This window comes from Prunus persica, chromosome G5 (genome assembly GCF_000346465.2).
Source record: "Prunus persica cultivar Lovell chromosome G5, Prunus_persica_NCBIv2, whole genome shotgun sequence".
Taxonomy (NCBI): Eukaryota; Viridiplantae; Streptophyta; class Magnoliopsida; order Rosales; family Rosaceae; genus Prunus; species Prunus persica.
This window is the reverse complement of record NC_034013.1, coordinates 372,927-396,687: the sequence shown is the minus strand read 5'-3', so window position 1 is coordinate 396,687 and position 23,761 is coordinate 372,927. Positions and strand designations below refer to the sequence as shown.

At 36.8% G+C, this 23,761-nt stretch overlaps 3 protein-coding genes across 3 annotated transcripts; 2 read left to right on the top strand and 1 right to left on the bottom strand.

The window, feature by feature from the left end:
* On the top strand, nt 2,139-7,982 carry LOC18777718. Its single transcript, XM_007210364.2, has 8 exons — nt 2,139-2,772; nt 2,932-5,156; nt 5,249-5,407; nt 5,531-5,710; nt 5,969-6,163; nt 6,443-6,541; nt 6,656-7,240; nt 7,380-7,982. Exons 2-8 carry the CDS (start codon nt 2,976-2,978, stop codon nt 7,737-7,739), a joined length of 3,759 nt encoding a protein of 1,252 aa, XP_007210426.1. The 5' UTR covers nt 2,139-2,772; nt 2,932-2,975; the 3' UTR covers nt 7,740-7,982.
* On the top strand, nt 12,447-18,988 carry LOC18778077 (squamosa promoter-binding-like protein 14). The gene is made up of 11 exons (XM_020563295.1): nt 12,447-13,165; nt 13,481-14,089; nt 14,358-14,551; nt 14,651-15,489; nt 15,618-15,692; nt 15,808-15,915; nt 16,000-16,117; nt 16,506-16,641; nt 16,724-16,868; nt 16,975-17,568; nt 17,759-18,988. Exons 2-11 carry the CDS (start codon nt 13,515-13,517, stop codon nt 18,185-18,187), a joined length of 3,213 nt encoding a protein of 1,070 aa, XP_020418884.1. The 5' UTR covers nt 12,447-13,165; nt 13,481-13,514; the 3' UTR covers nt 18,188-18,988.
* On the bottom strand, nt 21,223-22,779 carry LOC18777820 (diacylglycerol kinase theta). Its single transcript, XM_007211210.2, has 2 exons — nt 22,339-22,779; nt 21,223-22,002 (listed from the first exon to the last, which is right to left on the bottom strand). Exons 1-2 carry the CDS (start codon nt 22,706-22,708, stop codon nt 21,503-21,505), a joined length of 870 nt encoding a protein of 289 aa, XP_007211272.2. The 5' UTR covers nt 22,709-22,779; the 3' UTR covers nt 21,223-21,502.

Here is a 23,761-nt window from a genome sequence, read left to right as displayed (position 1 = left end):
GATCCTTATCTGATGTCAAACCAGGAAAAAAACAGAGAAGCCCCCGGTGCCTCCTCTTTTGACATTTCATATTTGAGTTGGGCCCAGACATTTCCCTCTTTTATGTTTTCACGCGTTTGTTGCATTTGATTCTAGGTCCCACCATATCGCTTGGATTTTGGGGTCTCATTAAATTAAAATTAAAAACTTTTTTCACTTTACTATATAATTATGTGATAAGCGTAGCATTTTTCTATTAACTACGGGTGAGATTTGCCCATATGCTCTTTGTTTGTCTTTCATATACAAGGAATGACTGAATGAACATAAAACAATTGACAACCAACGAAGAAAATCTTATCTTATTCATATCACGAATCATGATTGACGAGCTATTTGCTATCTTCTTTTTTTTATGGACAAAGGAAATTACAAAAGACCATTCTCTTCTAACTTTATGTTGAAAAAAAAACAAATTTAACGGCCGAATGATTGCTATTTTGTACTATTTGCCATACCATTGTGCAACTATTCAACCCTACGAAACTCAAATCAAACCTAACCCCCTCGCACAAATGCATACAACAATTTCAAACCTAACTGCTTCTTAAAAAAATCGTATTTTCCTTTTGAGTTGATATTAGATAATAAACAATTACATTCGATTGATTTTTATAAGTATCAATTTCGCAATGAATAAAAGGCCGTACGTTGGATTTTCGAATCTCTTCAATCTACAAACAGAAAGCATAATTTAGGTTGGGATAGAAGAAAGATTTATAACATGTAGGAGTGGAAGGGGTGCAGTGCAGTGCATCAAGGAGTTTAACATGTTCCAATGTTATCCAAATATTTGTTTTTCTGAAAATATTAAATAATATATAATATAATACAATTATATTTATAAAAATAAAAATAAAAATAAAAAATTTGGGCCCCTTTCATAATGGGCCCAGACAGTAGCACTTCCAGCCCCTGCCCAGAATGGCAATACCAGACTTGCACATGGTTTGGAAAACTGCTATTAAGCTCAACCAAAACTCCCTACATAATACGATACTATTTACTTTACACAGTCCTGATTTCTTGGACTACAGGGATTCAAGAGATTTGTGGTTACTCACCGTTGGATGTAAATTCAACGGTTCACTCACTCTTACACTACTTTACATTATACTAGCGATGCATGCGTCAATTGATTTTCTTTTATCTTTTATATTTTATTTTTAGAATTAAGAAAAGATAACATGAGTAGTTATGTTCTATAAAAACAGGACATATTATCTGATTTTCTTTTTAATTTTAAAATTTTAATATATAAAAAATGTGAATTTACCATATTATTCTTATTTAATTAATAATTTCAATTCTTAATGTTTGAATTAACCAAGGGTATTTTCTGGTATTTTGAATGTTTCACCATTCTCTGCATTTTGCTTTATATATATAGATTTAGGAATTTATTAAAAATATTAAGGTATCCTACTCAAAAAATTAAACTTAAAAACTTGATTCTTTAAAAAAAAAAAAAGTTTTCAAATAGTGATTTTAAGATCTAAAAACTTGTTTGGTATTGAACTCCAAACTATTTTTAAAATCTATAAAAAAAATTAAAATTAAAAAAAAAATCTAAATTCTCAAATTGAAATTACCAAAAGAAAAGGAAAATTTTGTGTGGTTTCAATGGAAACCCTAGAAACCTAAAACATGAAAAGATTTTGGGTGGGGTCGGGTCAGACTAAGGAGGTAGTGGATGAAGGAGACCTTGACGGAGTTGCAAATGACGTCAACCCAAAACCACCAAGTGACGAGAGAGGGAGGGGAAAGAGAGAGACATATGAGAGAGGGAGGGGAAAGAAAGAGAGAGAGACATGTGAGAGAGAGAAAATAAAAACTCTAAAATCTCACCGGGTGTTTTTGAGTTTTTTTGGATTTAGGTTTTAAAAAATGAGCCTACCAAATGGATTTTTTAAGGTTTGAATTTACAGGACTCGTTTAGAAGTGACTCTGGATAGACCAGAATAATGAGTTGCATCAATGATTCGATTCTCTTCAATATAACCAAAAAAAAACTTCAAATAGTGTCGAATTGAAGTGAATTGGATGAACTGAATTAGTAGTATACAAATTTCATGAAAAGTGAAATACTAGTAGTATACAGATTTCACGAAAACTAGTCATACATTATGAAGCATGAAATAGTTCTTTTTAACGGGTGAAATAATTCAATACATATTGAAAAGGGAAATGGACAGTGAATATTGAATATTGATAGGGAGAGACAAACGGTGGGCGATGGATGAGGAAAAAATAAAAACAAAAGCATGTGAGAAAAAAAGGAAAAACGTGTGGACATATCTTTGATTTTTGAATCCAAATTAATTACTAACACAAGGAGCCGCATAAGGATTAAAGTAGAAGGAGAAAGGTACAATACAAATGGATTTGCTATTTAGTGAGAGTCTCTAGCGACCAAAAGTTGTAACACAAACACAAACATAACACACAATCACAAGTTCACAACACAAACTCTCTCTCTCTCTACTGCTCTTCTTCCCTCGCCAGCTGTTTCTCTTGTTCCAAATCCAATCTACAATTTCACATCTCTCTCTCTCTCTCTCTCTTGGCTGTAGCTTATTTTCCCAATTCCCAAACACCCACCTCATACATTATACAATACATACAAAGATTCATCCAGTCTTTAAAATCTACCACATTGATGTCGGTTGGCTGATCTAGCTCTCGATCTGCTCGGCTCGATTGCATTCACACCCGTTGCTTCGATCTGCACCGGTAAGTCCATCTGATCTCCTTACATTAGATCTTGCACTGCTTTGACGCTTTCTTCAATTTTCATTCACTCTAAATTATCAATTCAGTTGCTTTTAACGGAATTATAAATAAATAAATGCAAATTAACTTTGAAATTTTGTAACTTTGTCTGTGAAATAGATACATATCGTTGTGGTTGTGGTTGGATTTAGATTTAGATCACAATGACGGCAGAGGTGGATGTGCACCGCGATGCCTGTGAATCTGAGGTGTCTAAAGGTGAGGTTTTGAATGTGAATGTGAATGTGAATGTGAACGTGAACGAGAACGAGAATGAGAATGGGAATGGTAGTGTTAATGGGAATGGGATTTCCAAGGACGACGCCGACTCCTCTTATGTGTTTGTGACCGGAGGCGATGCCATCATATCTGAGGATCCTGTTGAGTCGTCTGATCTCAACGGCGGCAGGGTTCAAAAAAATGGCAGCCTTCACATGGAGGTCAAGGTGGGAGAGAGTGTTTCTTCTCAGGAGGATAGTCCCCAACTTCATTCACCAAACAAGGCTGCCGACGGGGAGATGTCGATTGAGGTTGCAGAGTCCATTCCACAGAATTCTCTTACAAATTGTGATATTCAAAGTGATGAAGATCCCAAACTGGTCAAGGAGGTGCCCGTGGAAGATGCTTCAAGGGATCTCGGCCCAGAGTCGAAGCATGATTCAATTCCAACTCCGCTTGATAAGCAAGTTGTGAGTGATCCTGTGTCCAAGGTAATTGTGGACGGCTTGCCTGCTTGTCCTGCTCATGATAGCACTCCAGGAAATCCAGCTGAACAAAATGTATCTTCTGAAAATGGCCAAGCCTTGCCTGCCCCGGTCATTTGTGAAAACGCCTCCTTCCAAGTTGAGAACAAGTTGGCAGCAGAAGTTGGCAATGGCACTGTCCCTGATCAAAGTACTGAAGATGGCTTGCTTATTGTTCATGCTCAAGAGGGCATTTCAGAGCCCGTAGTTACAGTTGACTTGGTTGATGCACCTGATGAGAACGGGTCATGTGAAAATGCTGAGAGCTGTGAGAAAATGCCTACTGAAAATGGTGAAAGCTTTTCAACTGTTGCTGATAATGATACAACAGGAAATCCAGATGTTGAAAACGAGGTTTCTCTACCTACTGAAGATGTTTCAACTTGCACTGTTGACGATGGGATGGCAGGGACTGATGCTGTAAACCTAAATGAGAAGAGTAGTGAAAGCCCTAGTCCTTGCCTTCTTGAGCATTCAAAATCAGAAATTGAAGCTGAGGGTGGGCCTGGTATAGAGGATACCTTGTCAAGTTTCCCAGTTAATGATGCAATATCAGAACCGAATTCCAAATTAGAAATTGAACCTGAGATTGTGCCCATTGGGGATGTTACTCTGTCAACTTGCCCAGAAAGTGATGCAATCTCCCAACCCAATTTAAAATCAGAAGTTGAACCTGAGACTGCGCCCATTGTGGATGATACTCCGTCAAGTTGCCCAGCTAATCCTGCAATATCAGAACCCAAATCAAAATCTGAAGTAGACTTTGAGAGTGTGCCAATTGTGGATGATACTCTGTCAAGTTGCCCAGCTAATACTGCAATATCAGAACCCAAATCAAAATCTGAAGTAGACTTTGAGAGTGTGCCAATTGTGGATGAAGCTCTGTCAAGTTGCCCAGCTAATGATGCAATACCAGAACCCAATTCAAAATCAGAAGTTGAATTTGAGAGTGCACCCATTGTGAGTGATACTCTGTCAAGTTGTCCAGCTAATGATGTGATATCAGAACCCAAGACCAGCCAGGATGGTTGTGAAGAAAAGATATCTAATGATGCCGTAGATGTAGATTCTGGCTTGTCAAATTTGGAGGTTGAATGTGCTGCTAGCCCCCCTTTATCTGTTGCTGAAAACAATTCTAATGAAGCTAGCTTGCCTGCTAAACCAGATGCTGATGACAAACCAGGGTCTGAAGTTCACAGTACATCTGCTCTGAGAAGCAGAGATGTTCCTGAAGATGATGGTACCACATCTGAATCCAGGATTCTGAATGACTCTTCTAAGGAGAGTGGCAGGCCACTAAATTGCAACTTGGATGATGTACAAATTGATAGTGACGTTAAACCGACATGTGAGGTGGTGGAGTCCACTGACGGAATTCATAGATCTGAAGCCTCAACATCTTCCCAGGAAGTTTCCACTACTGATGATTTGGAAGGACAGAATAAAGGTGCTGAGGTAGAAAAGAGGCCATTCTACTTCTTGATTAGGGTTCCAAGATATGATGACGAAAATTTGAAAGAACAGATTAAACAAGCTCAGTTACACGTTGAAGAAAAAACTAAAAGCCGGGATACTTTTCGTTCCAAAATCCAAATGGAAAGGGTGAGGAATCTTTTGGAAATATCTTCAACTGTATTTTGTAGTTAGATTTTAGTATCTTCTCACATTAACTGTTGGGGTTCTTTCATGGCCAGGCCACTTGTAAGGAGTATTTTGACAATTTTGAAGCTGCTAGATCTGAAGAGAGAGCTGCACGAGACCTGTTTAAGGCCAAACGCCATGAAATGGATACTGTTCAATTAATGATTAACAAAGTGAAGAATGCCATGTCTGTTGAGGATATGGATAGCAAAGTAAGCAATTTGATCGTCTATCCCTCAACACTATTGATTGCTGCCCTAGATTTATATAGCATATTTGAATATGTTTGTAAGTATTGAATGTCTGTATTTTTTTAATCTTTGTTTCATGAATAGATACGCAATATGGAACATACTATGCAGCATGAGACCCTGCCTTTGAAGGAAGAAAAGCAATATATTCGCGAAATCAAGCAAATGAAGCAACTTCGTGAACAGCTCTCTTCTAGCCTGGGTAAGCAGGATGAAGTTCAACAAGCTTTAGACCAGAAAGACCATATTGAAGAGCGCTCAAAGGTAGTGTTTTCTAATTGTTTGTTATTTTCTTTTTCTTATCTAGCCAGCATGGGGGATTGTTGTGTTAAATTGTTCATATGGTGGTCATCATGAGATCTAATTCACTTAGAAACAACTAATCACCTTTGAATTTTAGTATACATTTTCTAGTAACCAAAAATAGAGATAAGACTGTTTGATACTGTAAGAGTTAGACAAAGTCTTGTCAGTGCCGCAGATGAGCTGTTCAGTTATTTATCTGATTTTCCATTATTACAGGTTCTGAGGAAGGAGATGGATCTACTCAGAAATAATCTTCTGAAAGCAGAGACAGTCACTCAAGCTGCTAAAAAGAAATTTAATGAAGAAAACAATATGCTGAATGAATTACTTTCTCAGTTTAGAGCTGCAGATGACATTCGTCAAGAAGCTTATGCGCATTTACAGAGTTTGAGGAAACAACAATATGACAAGGTGTTTGTATTCCCTAATTGCTTATTAGGATTATACTCTCACTCTCTCTCTCTCTCTCTACACATGCACACACAGACAGACTGCGAACATGTTTTACTGTTCCTTGTATAATGTCACATGTAAGGGGACATGTTTGAGGTTGCTTATACATGTTTTTCCAGTTGATAAATCATGTTTTTAATTGTACAATGCCTTTATCTCTTTGTTAACTTCACCCTTGAAATAAATAGATGCAAATTTAGAAAAGAAATACTAACCCCTTATTCCTTGAATCTGCAGAACAAATATTTTTGGAGGTACAAGGATGATGCAAAGGTTGCTAATAATTTAGCATTGAGTGGAGATAGGGAACAACTGCAACATTTTTGTATCAATCAGGTTAGCTCATGGAGTCCTGTTTTGTGTGTGCGTGTGTGTGTTTCCCCAACCTATTTTGTTGAAGAATCTGGAAAAACAGCTTATATGTGCATTGGCTGAAACTCAATTGTTTAGGTGGAAACGATTATGGAACTCTGGAATAAAAATGATGATTTCCGTAAAGAATATGTCAGATGCAACAACAGGAGTACGCTGAGGAGACTGAGAACCTCAGATGGGCGCTCACTTGGTCCTGATGAGGAGCCCCCTATAATACCTGATATTGTTAGAGCAACCAAGGATAATTTGGCAACAGTGGTTTCTACTCCTGAACAAGCAAAACGAGTTGCCCCTGTGGAATCTGAAAAGCCAGATGACAAATCTGCAAAGAAGGTTGGTCAGCCAAAAATTGAGATAGCTAAAATCAAGAAGCCTGTGAAACCTGCTTTATCTGAAATTAGCCCAGCAACTGCTTCTGGAAGAAATGAGATTGAAGATGAAAAAGTAGAAGAACCTAAACTAACAAAGGAGGAAGAAGAGGTGGCCAGAAAGGCAGAGGAATTGAGAAAGGAAGAAGCAGCAGCTAGGTTGAGAGAGCAGCGTAGGCTGGAGGAGAAGGCCAAAGCCAAGGAAGCACAAGAGAGGAAGAAAAGAATAGCGGAGAAGGCCCAAGCCAGAGCTGCCATAAGAGCACAGAAGGAAGCTGAGGAGAAAGAGAAGGTAAAATTTCATCACTTTCTTTTCAGCGCTATAAACTTCTCATAGGCATTGTAGATTTAGACATGTGGATCTCTGTTCCACCTGATGCAATATTCTTGCCTTCTAAGTATTGGCCCTGCACGACTTGTATCTTTTGCAGGAAAGGGAGAAGAGGGTGAAGAAGAAGGAAAGAAAGAAGGCAACTACAACAAAGGCCACAAATGGTATTAGTGAAGGAGAATCTGCTCCAGAACCAAGCTCGGAAACCCCAACTGAAACTCCAGAGCAGTCTGAAACTAAAGAGAAACCTATCACCGTAACAAAGAGGTCTCAGAAATCATCGCAGTTCACAAAGCAAACAAAGGTAAAATCCATCCCCCTGCCTCTTCGCAACCGCAGTAAGAGAAGGATGCAGCCTTGGATGTGGGTCCTCCTTACAGTTCTGGTTGTCTTGGCCTTGTTTTTCTTGGGCAATGGCGGCAGCTCCCATTTTAAATCTCTGCTTGATAAGTTTTTCTGAATACATGCACGTATTTAAGTAGGTATTTAACAGAGTTTGTTGGGACATTCCCATAATATATAGGCAAATTCTTTTGTGCCCATCTGGGGATTTGTTTTCCTCTTGGTTTGCATTTAAGTGGCTTTTTCTTTCACACACTGATATAGATTGGTTTTCTTTATATATGCGTGAAGAACAAAATGTCAAAAAAGAAAAAAAGGAACATTCAGTATGATAATAAATATTAATTATTTTTAGTTTGTTTCTGTCTGTGTTCTCTCCACGTACGCTGCTCAAATTACATGAATGCTGTGAGTTCTTTTGCATTCTTTGCATGAATATTGTTTTTATTGGCGTGGAACACAACGATTAAAGAGCAGAGCCCTTGTGAATATCTCATAAAAGAAGACTAAAAAGTTCTGAAGTTACTCCTTTTGACTTGCACTTTCTCATGTTATGACGCCCAAGAACAAAATTGAACAACTATAAAAATTCAAGCTCTCCAAACATTTTTAATAATACACAAATCCATCAATAATGTATATATGGAATGAGCTTTTATTGAGGGATCTCTTAAATAAGTTTATTTGAGGAGAACTCTTGTAGGGTCCACTCCGTATTATATTTTACTAATCCAAACTGTCTATTTTGTAGATTTTCATTCAAAGATTATCTCTACAAAAAATCACTTGAATCCAATATCGTTATATATATATATATATATATTATCTCTACAAAAATTCACTCAAATACCACTATTAATGTACCAAAATTCTCAAATAGCATTATTAGTGTAACAAATATTCCTACTATATTATCCCATTATTTTGATAGCAAGCAATCTCATTAGAGTTTCACAATTCCGTTCCATAAAGTTATTCCTAATAATCCTACTAATTTTGGAGAAATTCTAAGGTGTGAGCGTAATAATGTCATCTGGAACTATAAATGAAATAAATAAATACATAAATCAGAAAGATACTTTGTTGATTAAAAATTATAGCAAAATACAATTCACATAGGAGTAAAAAAATAAAAACTGAAGCAATATGATAATGACCTCATTAAAAAAGTCGCAAAGCATCTGTATATTATTAAAATGGAATGTTAATAATATATAGATACACGCGTTAGATACATTGGGGGTGTTACCGACCAGATGCATAGTAATTGTTAGTGCTGTATGAGTAGAGTAGAGCTGGACTGACTTATTCCCATCCCACACGTCGGCTGTATGAGTCCGGACCGGGACGCTGAGACTTTTCTTTTATTTTATTTTTTTCTTTTATTTTATTTTCTTTCATTTTTATCAAAGAAAAAGGGAGAATTTGAATCGTTTAATTCTTCAATTCAAAGAGGCAATACGCAATAGGAAATAGGCAATAGGAAATAGCAATAGGCATGCCATCAGAACCGGAGGAGACAAAACTTTACTTGTCCATCTTTATCATCTTATGACACACATTTCATTCATTCATGGAATCGAGCCAACTAATTTCTTAATTAGTTATTAGATGATTAATTTGTTAGTTAATTAGATGGCTAATGTGTGAATTCAGCCGGATCATTCGGAGCAGGACTTGGGCAGCACTTTACGTGCCAACGACACCAAAGGACGCGGATGCGGCTTCTTCTTGTGTTATCTCTCTATTATATATATACTAGCTTTTTGAAACGCGCTTTCGCACCTGCGATAGGTTTTTTTTTTTTTTTTTTTTTTAATTTTTAAATTTAAATTTATTAAATAAAAAGATAATGGGTAATTGTGTTCCATAAAAATAAGATTCATTATCTAATTTTTCTTTTAATTTTAATTTTTTTAATATGAAAAATATGAATTTACCATATTATCCTTATTTAATTAATAATTTCAATTCTTAATGTTTGCATTAATCAAGGGCATTTTCTGGTATTTCGAATATTTCACCATTCTTTGCCTTTTGCTTTATATATAATGGGTAGTTGTGTTCCATAAAAATAGGATCCATTATCTAATTTTTTTTAATATGAAAAAGTGTGAATTTACTATATTTTTCTCATTTAATTAATAATTTCAATTCTTAATGTTTGCATTAACCAATGACATTTTCTGGTATTTCGAATGTTTCACCATTCTTTGTCTTTTGTTTTATATATATACAGAGCGCTTCCACTGAGGAATTCTTCAAATTAGTTTATTTGAGGGACATCTTTGTAGGGCTCACTTCGTATTGTATTTCATTAATCCAAACTGTCTATTTTGTAAATAATTATTCAAAGATCATCTCTACAAAAAATAACTTGAATCCGATATCATTTGACTACCCAATTAAGTTATTGAAATTTTAGTACTTTCTTGAAATACCGTGTTAATTAATTTTGTATGATACAATTGATATCGAAACGATTTCCAATTTATCTAATTTTTTGTAAAAATAATTTATGAATGTATATCTAAAAAATAAATAATTTGAATCGTTGAAAATAAATTCGTAATGTACCTTAAAGGCGTCATAAATTTTTCTGCTCTTCGTTGGTTGGGTGGATCTTGGATTGGACTCGTGTAGGAAAGGTAAATGAATCCAACAATGCATGCCCACACCACATATTCACAGAATAAATTTAACACCCGAAGAAACAGTTTGCATTTTGTTTGCACGGAATGGACTGGAATGAATGAATCACTTTCGTATTTTTGTGAAATGACGAATGACCAGTAAGTACTTGTGTATGCATTCCAGCTGGAACGTGGCAGACATACAAGTACAATTACAACACATACATGCATGAAGGATCCCAAGCAACATCCCTATTTTGCATATATATTATTTAAATAAATTTATTCTTGTAAGGCCCATTTTAGATTGTATTTCACTAATCCAAACTGTCTATTTTGTAGATACTCCTTCAAAGATCATCTATACAAATAATCACTTGAATCCGATATCATTTAACCATTCAATTGAGTTATTGAAATTTTAGTACTTTCTTGAAGTACCGTGTTCATTGATTTTGTAGGACACAATTGGATGTTGAAACGGTTTTCAATTTGTCTAATTTTTTGTAAAGATGATTTATGAATAAAAACCTAAAAAATAGATGATTTGGATCATTGGGAAAAAAAATTGTAGGATAACCTAAAAGGCGTCTTTTAAATAAAATTATTGGAGGAATCCCTCAATAGAAAGAGACTCTATATATAAGATCCTCTTAAGTAATTATCTCTTTATTTATCAAAATCTCGACATTGAAGACCCAAAATGTAAAAATAAAAACAGAAAAAATATCCTTAATAAACAAAATTACTCATCATTTGACTTGAGTCATCGCCCCAACTTGTGTGAGTAGGTGATATATTTTCTACTATCTAGAAGGCCAAGCCAAGACGTTAACCCCAGAATTCCACTGCACAGTAATTAAGGAGAAATGTTCATACTTATGTAAGTTATCAAAATTGAAAAACAAAACAACTTTTATTATATCTTTTGTGGAGGAAAGGTGTGTTTGAATTCATTGGCCCTTCCCATTTTATGCATTTTTATTTTCAGAAAACTATATATCTATGCATTACCCTCTTTTTTCTTCAACTCTAAAATTCAGTTTCACTTATCTGCAAAAGAGAAAAGAAGAAGAAGAAGAAGAAAAATAGATATGTTTCGGTTTTATGTGGGAAGAAGAAAAGAAAAGCCAGCAGATTTCGTCATGAAATAAAATGAGGTCTTTGTGTGGGTTCTGATTCATAAGTTATAAGGAGAGTTGAATCGTTCTTCTCTCTTCACCAGTATTGTTAACGATGTGTTAGTTGTTACAAGAGTCAAGCAGATCTTAATAGACAAAATTCCAACACCCGACTTCGAGTGTAAACTTAGGAGGTTGAATTCGACTGAATTTGTCCTTTTCTGGAAAAAATTGTTGAATTTAACTTTTCATATTTGACAACCAGGTAAAGGACATTAACTTTGTTTTCAACAAAGAAATAAGACATCAAATTAGTTTACTATTCTATAAGTAACTAGTTTGGCAATGAAGTTAAGAATATTTATTATTGTCATCACATTCACATTCACATTCACCATCACACACACACAATTTCATTCACATCACGTATACTGTATACAGTAACAGTAACAGTGGTTAGTAGGGAATTAGGAAAGTGGACTGGGAATGGAATGATCTGGTCTGCCTGCAGCATGCAAACCATGGCCCCCAAGTCGTCCCCTCTACAGTATAAGGCTAGTTTCGTAAATTGTTGCTTATATGGAATTTGTCAGAAGCCCCTCCTTCCCAATCCTCATCTCAATCCCAATCCTCATATGATGTTATCTCGTTTACTAGAGATATTATAGAAAAGTACGGTAGCATAAACACGCAGTGTTCACATGTTAAAATAAAAATGAATATCTATTAATATTATTTTGTATCATTTGCTTCAGTTATAACATACGATCGTAATATCGTACAATTCTATAATTTTCTTATTATTTATAAAGTCAAAGGGGAAGAAAGAGTAAAAGGGGATGATAAATAATTTTTTCGGTCGAAAGAGAGAGATAAATAAAAATTGGTAGTGTTGTTTTTGTTTATGGTTCACCTTACAACACGCAGCGCGAGTGAGCTTGAAAAAATCGTCATTGCTCTTTACGCCTTTGGACCTTCCTTCCATCCACATAAAAAAATAAAAATGTTGGGAAAAATAATAATAAAAATAAAATAGAAAAATGAAAAAAGGTAGTTCATCAGAAGACGATAAAATAATGGTTAATAGTACATTAGTACATTTGAGAAATACTAATAATATAGGTGGTGGTGTGGTGGAAGCAAGCAAGGAAAGGTCTTGGATTCTTCGTTTGGTCCTTGGGACGGCCCTCAATTCCACCTCAAGATTTCTCGAATTTACGCTTTGCTGCCATTCACCGAAAGAAAAAGTTTGTTGCAAGCAAGGACAGAGAGAAGAAGAAAAAAAAAAGTTAGGGACTTGGAGTCTGGAGAGAGAAAAGTAGAAGAGAAGTTTGCCCAAGACACAGAGAGAGAGATAGAGAAGACAAGAGAAGAAAAGAGAAGAGATTTGAGTTTGTTCTCATCAGCTGGATCTTCAGATTTGCAGCTGTTAACGGTTTCAGATTTGGTTTGTTATCGGACGAAGACGCAGACGCAGAATCAGTCTTTTGATTTCTTCTGTTATTGTTTCTGCGATTTACAAGAGAAGAGGCAGCTAGCTACGTAGCTTTGTTGGTGTTGGTGTTGGTGTTGGTGTTGCTGTTTTTGTGCTGAGATGACCAGTCAAAAGAAGAAGACTCAGAACTTGGATGACATTTAGATCGGACGTCGATCGGAGTTTATCTAAAGCGAAGAGGGTTTGGTTTTGATTGTTCATTTTTCAGTGACAGTTTTTCAGTTTATTTCTCTGGAGACCCAAAGTGAAGATTTTTGGGTAAAAAGATGTGGATAGATTGTAGATTTCTGTGAAGGTATGCAATTTATTTCGCTAAATTTTCTCCGATTTGGTATGCAGCAAGCTTTGCTTTTTATTCGCCGACTCACACACCTATTTCTTTGAACTAAGCTGAAAACAGAAAATAAAAATAAAAATAAAAATAAAATGGTTTCCGTCAGATAAAAAAAATATTTAGGAACTACTCAATCTTTGCGTGAAACTTGCGTGCATGACTTGAAATGATTTGTTGTGTAGGATGAAGGTTGATAGTTTATGGTCTGTAGCTTTTGAGTTGTGAATGATTTGTTCAAAGCAGTTATTGACTTTGTCCAATTTTTGTGCTGCCTAGAATTTTCTGTGTTTTGGGTTGTCTTGAATCTGGGATGGAAGACGTTGGTGGCCAAGTTGCTGCCCCAATTTTCATTCATCAAACGCTCTCGGGCCGGTTCTGCGATGTGCCGGCTATGGCGAGGAAGCGCGATCTCCCTTACCAGGGCTCCAATTATCAACACCCTCACTCGCAGCAGCCGCGCTTCACAACCGCAGGGAACAACTGGAATCCTAACGTATGGGACTGGGACAACGTTAGATTCGTTGCCAAGCCACTGGACGCTGAGATGCTGCATCTGGGTAGTTCCAGAACAGAGCAGGGGAAGAAAGAGGAAGCTTCTGGGGCTGTGAAGAACACTGCGGAAGATGAAGATGATGAAAGCCTTCAATTAAATCTCGCCGGGGGCTTGACCTCTGTGGAGGAGCCCATGCCCCGGCCCAACAAAAGGGTCCGCTCTGGATCTCCAGGGAATGGCAGCTATCCTATGTGCCAAGTTGATAACTGTAAGGAAGATCTGTCGAATGCCAAGGACTACCATCGCCGGCATAAAGTTTGTGAGATTCACAGTAAAGCCACCAAAGCCCCTGTTGCCAAGCAGATGCAGAGGTTCTGCCAGCAGTGCAGCAGGTTAAATATCCAATCCTTTTGCCCTCAATTTCTTAATGATTGTATTTGTCTCTACTGATTTCCTGATTTGATTTCGCCCATACCAAAAGATCCCTCAACTTATAGATCTTTTTAGAAGTTCTCTTTATCTATTATTTTGCAAGAAGTTTGGTTTACATAAATGGCAAATGTTTTTTTTTTGTTTGTTTTGGTTTCTTTCTATTTCCTTTTCCTTTTTATGGGGCGATTTTGCTTGCTCCAAAGTTGTAATCTTTGTTGGTTGTTGCAGGTTTCACCCCCTTTCAGAGTTTGATGAGGGGAAGAGAAGTTGTAGACGGAGACTTGCTGGGCATAACCGGCGAAGAAGGAAAACCCAACCAGAGGATGTTACCTCACGGCTCACTCTCCCTGGAGACGGGGATACCAAAAGCATTGGAAATTTGGATATAGTCAACTTGCTAGCTGCTATAGCTCGTCCACAAGGTAAAAAGACTATGGTTGAGTACGTTGATACTATGGTTGAGTTCATTGATGTTATCTCTCCAGTGGTCCGATGCTAAATTTATGTACTCAAATTTATAGGGAAAAATGATGTCAGAAATATCAACTGCTCATCAGTACTGGACAGAGAGCAGCTCCTTCAGATTCTTAGTAAGATAAATTCATTACCTTTGCCAGCAGACCTTGCTGCAAAGTTGCCTAATCTCGGAAGTTTAAATAGGAAAGCTGTGGAACTACTTGCTTTAGATCTTCAAAACAAATTGAATGGAAGAACATCTGCATCAACTGTTGACTTGCTTACTGTACTATCAGCTACTCTAGCAGCTTCTTCTCCTGAAGCTCTCGCAATGTTATCTCAAAAGAGCAGCCAGAGCAGTGACAGTGAGAAAACTAAGTTGACCTGCTCTGACCAGGCAGCTGGTCCCAATTTGCACAAGATACCTACACAGGAGTTTAATTCCGCTGGGGGAGAGAGAAGTAGTACTAGTTACCAGTCTCCCATGGAGGATTCAGACTGCCAGGTTCAAGAAACTCGCGTTAATTTACCTTTACAGCTATTTAGCTCTTCACCTGAGAATGATAGCCCGCCAAAACTGGCTTCTTCTAGAAAGTATTTCTCTTCTGACAGTAGTAATCCGACCGAGGATAGGTCTCCTTCATCTTCCCCTCCTGTAGTGCAAACTCTGTTTCCAATGAAGAGTATGGCTGAAACTGTGAAGTCTGAGAAATTGTCAATAAGCAAAGAGGTTAATGCAAACCCTGACTCTAGCAGGACTCGTGGCTGTAACATGCCTTTTGATCTTTTTAGAGGGTCAAATAGAGGCGCTGATGCTAGCTCCATTCAAAGTTTTCCGCATCAAGCTGGTTATACTTCTTCTGGTTCAGATCATTCACCTTCTAGCTTGAATTCTGATCCTCAGGTACTGATGAATTACAACCTTTTGCTTTATATATGTACTTTGGTTTACTTCAAGTCTGTATGTGAACCTATTGGATGTTGGTCTACCAGTTATTGTGGGATTGAGTTGATTGTATTGTCCCTTGACAGGATCGCACTGGAAGAATATTATTTAAACTATTTGATAAGGATCCAAGCCATTTACCAGGGTCATTGCGAGCACAGGTGAAGAGTTTATGGTTCATTTTGATTCACTCTTCTTGTTTCGATTGTCATCATAAACTTGTAAAATTTATTTTACGGGAAGTATCTTACACTGTTAGTTTCTCTATTCTCTTAGATATACAATTGGCTTTCCAACAGTCCATCTGAAATGGAGAGCTACATAAGGCCTGGTTGTGTGGTTCTATCAGTTTATGTGTCAATGTCGTCTGCTGCCTGGGAGCAAGTGAGTGAATTGTTGTAATGCTGATCAGCAGTTTTTTTGTTAGTTCTTTGGCTGACAACTTGTAGGGCATGTTTATTATTTCAGTTTGAAGGAAACCTGGGTCAGCGTGTCAGTTCTTTGGTTCAAAGTTCAGATTCTGATTTTTGGAGAAGTGGGAGGTTTTTAGTTCATACAGGCAGGCAATTAGCATCACACAAAGATGGTAAGCACTATTCGGTAGTGGTGGTTTCTGATTACTTTGTTTAATGCTTTTGGGATTGTTTTCAACAAGGTGCTTGCACTTTTTGTTTCTAAAGAGCACCTAACTGAGTGATTCTACTTATTTTCAGTAGCTCTTATACAATTGGAGAAAACACTACTTTAATAACTTTTTCTTCAGCAGCTTCTTAAAAGCCATAGCAATCCTAAGATGGAGTATTATTCTGTTCACCTTTAATTGTTGATGTTTTCCAAAGTGGTTTAGGATGATATATACTGCATATGAATTGTAGGAGAGAGTGGTTATATGCAGTCAAATATAAAAGTATGACTTGTGTGTCATTGCCTTGTAATTTTCTCCTGAGTTTTGTTCATGTGGAATCAATTTTCAGGAAAGATTCGTATATGCAAAGCCTGGAGATCATGTAGTTCCCCAGAGTTGATCTCTGTGTCCCCTTTGGCTGTTGTGGGTGGGCAAGAAACCTCTCTTGTATTAAGGGGCAGAAATCTGACTAATCTTGGCACCAGGTAAGTACAATTTTCTTTCTGTTTGAGATTCTTATGTTAATTTTTTCTGTGTTTCTGAAAGTGTTAGTTTCCAATCGTGCAGGATTCATTGCACATATCTGGGTGGTTACACATCAAAGGAGGCTACGGGATCAACATATCATGGAACAATGTATGATGAGATAAACTTGGGCAGTTTCCAAGTTCATGATGCATCTCCTGGTGTTCTAGGTCGCTGTTTCATAGAGGTAACACTCTAAAGAACAATTAATTTGTTTGTAATTGTTGTTTTGGAAATCTGAAGTAGAATGCTTAATAAGTTTGTGTTGTACTGACCTTTGCTAATATAAACAGGTGGAAAATGGTTTTAAGGGCAACGGCTTTCCGGTGATAATAGCTGATGCTACAATCTGTAGAGAATTGAGACTCCTTGAGTCGGTCTTTGATGCAGAAGCAAAAGCATGTGATGTAATTTCAGAAGATGAAAATCGTGATTATGGACGGCCCACGTCAAGGGAGGAAGTCCTCCACTTCTTGAATGAGCTTGGGTGGCTCTTTCAACGCAAAAGGATCTGTTCAATGCTTCAAGAGCCCCGTTGTTCACTCAGCCGTTTCAAATTCTTACTGACATTCACTGTTGAGAAAGACTGTTGTGTGTTGGTCAAAACTCTTCTAGACATACTGTTTGAAAGAAATTTAGATGGTGATGGGCTGTCGGGAGAGTCATTGGGGATGCTGTCAGACATCCAGCTTTTGAACCGGGCAGTAAAAAGGAGGTGTAGGAAGATGGTTGACTTGCTTGTTAATTATTCTGTAATTAGCAGTGACAAGAGATATATTTTTCCACCCAATCTTGCTGGACCTGGTGGCATGACACCTCTTCATTTGGCTGCTTGTATGTCGAATACGGATGACATGATTGATGCTTTGACAAATGACCCGCAGGAGGTAATAAAAAATAACTGTTGGCTCTTTCTGTGGGTTGCTCGTCCAAAGTTGTTTGAACATAATGCCTGATTCCATTTTATAGATTTTGATTGTATGCTTTTCTGATGGATGCTATAAAACTTATTATCAGTTTTACAGATACGCTGACATAGATTATGATATTTCCTTTTGTTTCACCTTTTCCCTCTAGATTGGATTGAACTGCTGGAATTCCCTTTTGGATGCTAATGGGCAGTCTCCATATGCTTATTCTCTGATGAGGAATAACTACTCGTATAACAAGTTGGTGGCTCGTAAACTTGCTGACAGAAGAAATAGTCAGGTTACTGTGACAATTGGAAATGAGATAGAGCAACCTCAGATGACTATGGAGCTGGAGCATAGGACAAGTACGCGATTCAGACAAGGTAGTGGATCATGTGCCAAGTGTGCAATGGCAGCATCAAAATACAGGAGGAGGGTTCCAGGTGCTCAGGGCTTGCTTCAGCGCCCCTTCATTCATTCTATGCTTGCCATAGCTGCTGTTTGTGTATGTGTCTGCCTGTTCTTGAGAGGCTCCCCAGACATTGGTTTAGTTGCTCCTTTCAAGTGGGAGAATTTGGATTTCGGCACAATTTAATCTTTATAGGATAAGAATTACGGATTAAGAAAAGAGCGGCGAACTTTGGGTTGATGGGCACCTTCCAGATTAGCTTGCATGTCATGATGCAAATCTGGATAAAAGAAAGGATTTGTGCCAAAAACCCATTAAAGAGAGAACCTAGGGGTTGGGCTGGGGCTGGGGCTGTGATGGCAAGTTTGATAAGCAACACAATTCTGGGTCAGCAGAGGTATTTGGTGATTTCGATGCTGCATGTTTATTTCTAACAGATCTGAGATTTGGGCAATCTTGGGTTATGCTGTTCCTTTTGCTCATTTGCGTTGGAAAATAGGTGAATTTCTTTGTCTTTCTCCCCTTTAAACGTAGAAACTCTTCCGCTCTCAGAGACCCCCGCCCATATGTAATGTATGTATCATGTTGGAAGATGAAACAATGGAGATGGGGCAGATGGTAAAATTGTTCATGGGAAGCATGGAAACGTGGATGAAGGAAAACTACTGGAGACCCGAAGAGAGAAAAAGTGAAGGTGGATAAAAACTAAGCAGTTATATCGTAATTAGAGGTTTGACATGGTAAAAATATATATGGGTTTTCCCTTCTAGATTTCGTTGCTATTTAATTTATGGACATAAGTCTTGAGTTATTTGTGTATTGATTTTGTCACTGTAGAGTTGATCTGTGGAGGATCAATCACAGAGAGGACAATTTCATCGTATGACAGATTTTTTTTTGCATTCTAGATTTTATTTTCATTTTTTGGGTGTAAATTTCAAGAGATTGATATTATTTAACAAGCTGGGAAGGCGTTCTCTTTCTTCTTGGACTTTGCTTTTTTGATGGGTACGATTAGTTGGTTGCAAAATCATATGCAAATTGCTAAATGTAGACCGACTTTTAAGAGGTAAAAAAAACTATAGGTTCGGTATTAGGGATGGGCATCAATCTGGCCGAATTGATTAAATCAACTGCTATAAATCGTAATTACTGGTTTAGTATGGTTTTAACTAAGAAAAAGTCAAACTTCAAAAATCAAATTTAGTGTATATGATTTGATTTGGTTCGGTTTTGAGTTTTTGTAAATCGACCTAAATTAAGGTGGACCGTACGTGTATATTTGTTTATTTATATTTTGTTTTACAAGTGTAGTCCTCTAATTAGATAATAACTAGATACAGATATTGAATTTGAAGTTTGATGAACTTTTGGAGTAATTGATATTTGAATTGTAGCTTTACGATCGTTTATGGCATGTTGAGTTTTATGATGGTTTCATACGGCATAAAATGGAAAAAATATGTTGCAAGTTGTGAATTTTTGGGCTCGTAATTGGGCTAACAATGTTGAAAAATACAAAAGGAAAAAGAATTAAGCATAGGCCCAAATTAGCCTAACCAAACCGAATCAAATCGACCAAACCATCTTAAATTAATTTGGTTTGGTTCGGTTTCCTCAGTGATTTTGTTAAAAAAAAAAGGTTAATTGGATTTGCTCGAAATCAATTTTAGTCGCATTGATTTCAATTTTCCTGATATCATCACTGTACTTGCAGTCGTTAACAAATCATGTCACATCTCTTAATTTCGTTAGTTTAATTGCACGTGTTAAATGAGTGCAGGGGCAAAATTGTATTTCCACCATTTAAATAATTAATAAATAAAATGAAAAAAAAAAAAACCACCGAGCCGTTTCTCCCACCCCCATCCACCATCCCTATATCCCCAAATCCTTCCTCATTTCTCTTCTCTTTGCAACCAACCACCCCACCATCATCCATAACCAAACAAACCCACCCAACCCCCCATCCACCATCCAAATCTGAAGCCATCATGGCACAAGTGGGTACGTAATGGCTCTCGCTCTCTCATCGCCCCCAAGCCCAAATCTTGGATCTTTAATTGTAGTATTGGCTCCAACGCCTTATTCTTTCAAATCCAATCACGGCCACACATCTCTAATGAAGACCACACAATGCATGTAGCGTCTCCAGTTCTTGAAAGCACACCCATTTCCAAACCCTAACTCTGCCGCAAAAGAACCACCCAGTTGAAGTCCTAGCCAGAATTCGAGATTAGCTAGATGGAAAAGAACCACAAACAACATTGGTTCTATAGATCAATCCTCAAAAGCAGAGCATTCGTGTCCATGCTGATTTTGGGTACCGAGATTTCACTCCCAACGAGGTTTCCTTATAGGAAGAAGACGATTTGGGTGGTTATGGACGATAGTGGGATGGTTGGTTGCAAAGAGAGGAGAAAGGAGGAAGGATTTGCGAATAGGGATGGTGGGGGGGTGGGAGAAACGGCTCGGTTGTTTTGTTTTGTTTTTTTTCCTTCATATTATTTATTAATAGCAACTTTCTTTATAACTTTCTCTATTTTTTATTTGAGATTTCTCATTTTTCTTACACTTAAAATAATAATATAATAATATATTATACAAGTTAACTTTTATTTTCCAAATTTACTCTTATTAAATGTATTCAATTTATCCAAAAAATATTTCACAACTTTCTTACCATTTTATTAAAATTTTTTTGAACGTAAATTATTTTTTTATAAAGAAAATATTTGCTTTTAAAAAAAAGAGAAAATGTCATTTTTTTAATTTTATTTATAATTAAAAAAAAAAATCTAAACTTGAAGTTAAAAAAAAGGGACACTTCCTCTTTTTAAAAAAAGCAGACATTTTCTTAAATAAAAAAAATTTGATGTTAAAAAAAAAAAAGTTTGTAAAAAAGTCATGAAATTTTTTTGGATAAATTGAATACATTTAATAAGGATAAACTTGAAAATCAAAAGTTAGCTTGTATAATATATTAATGACATTATTTTAAGTGTAAATAGAATGACACATGTCAAGCAAAAAATAAAGAAAGTCAAAAAGAGAAGGTTAGAGAGAAGGTTGCTAGTATTTCTCCCATGCCTAACTTCTATCCTGAATTCTACTTGGATGTATCCGTTTCTATATGAGTTAATGAAATTACTTATTCTGGTTTAGACAAAAAAAATACGTACCTAGCCACATGTGTAGATCTACATAATGAGACAACAAGATTAAATTAATTAAGCGTATATATAAATCATCATAATTTACATAAAAAGCAAATATTCTTCACTCCCACTTCTTGTCCTATATAATATATATATATATATATATATCTCTGAGCCCATCAGCTGTTTACAGTGATATTAATCAATCGTAATAAACATATGTGGGTAATAATAATTAATTCATTTATATAGACTCCACAGTCCAGGGCTTCATCAATATTATTGTGCATTCCATTCTTCATTATAATATTATAGGGTGGTGAACTGAAGCATGTAGTTCCACTCAGTTGTTGTTGGATCTGCCATTGGCTCTTCCTGATCTGGCAATATTGTCAACAAAGACTTCAGCAACTCCTTCCCCAAGCCCCTCAATGAGGCCGCCGATGAATTCAATGACGACTTGGGATGCAAGGCGAGCAGCAGTCCCGAACACACTCGGCTTCTCTCGGCCTTTGTGGCCGTTGTCATGAAGCCCATTGATCATGTCCTTAGCACAAACTGCATGAACATGGTAATTGCAGACGGTGCAGTGGTACACTCTCCCTGACCTCTTCCTTCTGCATTCTCCACAAACAAAACTACTGCTACTATTAGGGTCCCCGTTTGATGATGACGTTGCTGGCAAAAGCCTGAGGGTATGAGGATGGGTTTGCAAGTTGATTTCTGAAGACAGCATAGCACAGCAAGGATGCATCTGGAAGCTACATGTGCTGCATCTGAAAGCATAGCCTTTGGCGGGCTTGTGGCAAATATCACACTTCGATTGTGCAATTCCTCCTTTGACTAATTTCATAATTTCCAAGAAATTAATATTTCAGTCATCGTCAGAGGTATAAATACATATAAAAGAAAATGTATACATATGTACAAAGTAATGTTCACTTGCCAGACATATGCTTATATGTTGCTTGTCGATATATGAACCTCATATTCAGGTCTAATCAATAGTTGAAATTCAGAGTCTATATATATATATATATAGTAAGAGAACATTTATGCGTATGTATGTATAACTAGCTGGCTAGCTTGGATTTGTTTCAAAATGAACTTTGGAAAAAGCTAGATGATGAAATAAATTTGATATGCATGCCACATGTAAGTGTGAAAAAGAGAATTCACCTGATTTAGAATACAAAACAAGTTGGTGTTGGAAGTGAAAGGGGTGGCTATTTAGAGCAGGAGGAGCCAAGGCACAAAAATCATGTAGCTGAAAGTCACATTGCTGGCAGACGAACCTCTTGCCTGCACCATACTCTTTGCAGCCAGCACAGGTGAAAAGGTCAGGTAGGTTAACTTGGGACAGAGGATGCTGTGGGTGACCGAAGTGAAGCATCTCCTCCCCAAATATCAGTTGAGGAGAGGTGGGGAATTCGACCACAGGAGACTTTCTAGGGACAAATTCTGTGGGTTGCTGCATTGATTCTGACCTCTTAAGGAGAAAAGTTCTTGTCTTCCTCAACGGTTTATTGCTTATCATGGTTTGTTTCATTTTTCTCCCCACTCTGCTCTAATTCTCTTGTTTGGTGGTGGGAATTGCAAATCAGAAGGAGAATTTATGCTAAAAAAGTTGACACTGTTTAGGGAACAATGTAGAAAGAAGGTGCCACTTAGAGACATTGAATAAGTTGCATCTGATAATCATTGGATCATTACAGTTTCCATGGACAATAAAAAAAAATTACTGAACAAAAGAAAGAGATGAGGCACCTTGTACGTCACCCAATATATATGTGTTGTCTATGTGTTATGCTTTAAATTTCGCCCCACCTGAAGTGACGTGTGAGAATGTGAGGAAATGTCTCACATCAGAAAGTTAAGGGACTTAGCGTGGGCATATAATTAAAGGATTGTGCTACTATAATTTAGGTTCTTGTTACATTCTCTCTTCCACCCAAAACAAATTGGTAATGGAAGCAGTAACACCAACTCCTTATAAGACAAAGTTTTAAATTTCATGAAGAGAAAGATTAGGCAATAAGTATGGATTAAATAGTGATCATGTGAGTAATTATGTTCATAATGATAGAGATGTGGTGCTCCTTTCTGAAGGCAGCCTCGATGGCCACGATAGTAAACAAAAGTTGTGCACACTCAAGGACACCAATTAAACAAAAAATAAAAAAATAAAAAGTTGCATATATAGTTAAGGTTCCGTTCAAAGTCACCAACAAAAGGAAAATAAGTTTAGTTTAGGTTTAGGGTCCAAAACACGATATTAAATCAAAGTATTTCTGTAGCAAAAAAGAAGATACCGTCGCACCAAAGTCAAAGTGTCTCTTTAAACTTTAGTCCGGGGCAATTGCATGTGATAAGTAAGAAACTTTTCCCACAGGTTCTTCGACTTTCTTGTCCCAAACACCTGTATAAATGTGAAATGATCCAAAGAGAGTTGTAATATTCGATATAAAAGTGCAATCGAAGAAAATTTTGCTTCCTAATTTGAATTAAGTTTTCTGAGATTCATCAAGGATGGAGATGGGCACTCAAAATTTTATTTTTCTTTCTTTTAGTCCCATCTCTTATTTTCTTTGTTGAGTTGTAG

Coding starts and splice junctions, on each gene's coding strand:
- LOC18777718 (XM_007210364.2), top strand. CDS start 2,976: ATGACGGCAGAGGTGGATGTGCACCGCGATGCCTGTGAATCTGAGGTG. Junction 6,542..6,655: donor AACATTTTTGTATCAATCAG/GTTAGCTCATGG, acceptor TCAATTGTTTAG/GTGGAAACGATTATGGAACT. Junction 7,241..7,379: donor AAGCTGAGGAGAAAGAGAAG/GTAAAATTTCAT, acceptor TATCTTTTGCAG/GAAAGGGAGAAGAGGGTGAA.
- LOC18778077 (XM_020563295.1), top strand. CDS start 13,515: ATGGAAGACGTTGGTGGCCAAGTTGCTGCCCCAATTTTCATTCATCAA. Junction 15,490..15,617: donor GCTTGAATTCTGATCCTCAG/GTACTGATGAAT, acceptor GTCCCTTGACAG/GATCGCACTGGAAGAATATT. Junction 15,693..15,807: donor CAGGGTCATTGCGAGCACAG/GTGAAGAGTTTA, acceptor CTATTCTCTTAG/ATATACAATTGGCTTTCCAA.
- LOC18777820 (XM_007211210.2), bottom strand. CDS start 22,708: ATGAAACAAACCATGATAAGCAATAAACCGTTGAGGAAGACAAGAACT. Junction 22,003..22,338: donor TGTTTTGTATTCTAAATCAG/GTGAATTCTCTT, acceptor TTATGAAATTAG/TCAAAGGAGGAATTGCACAA.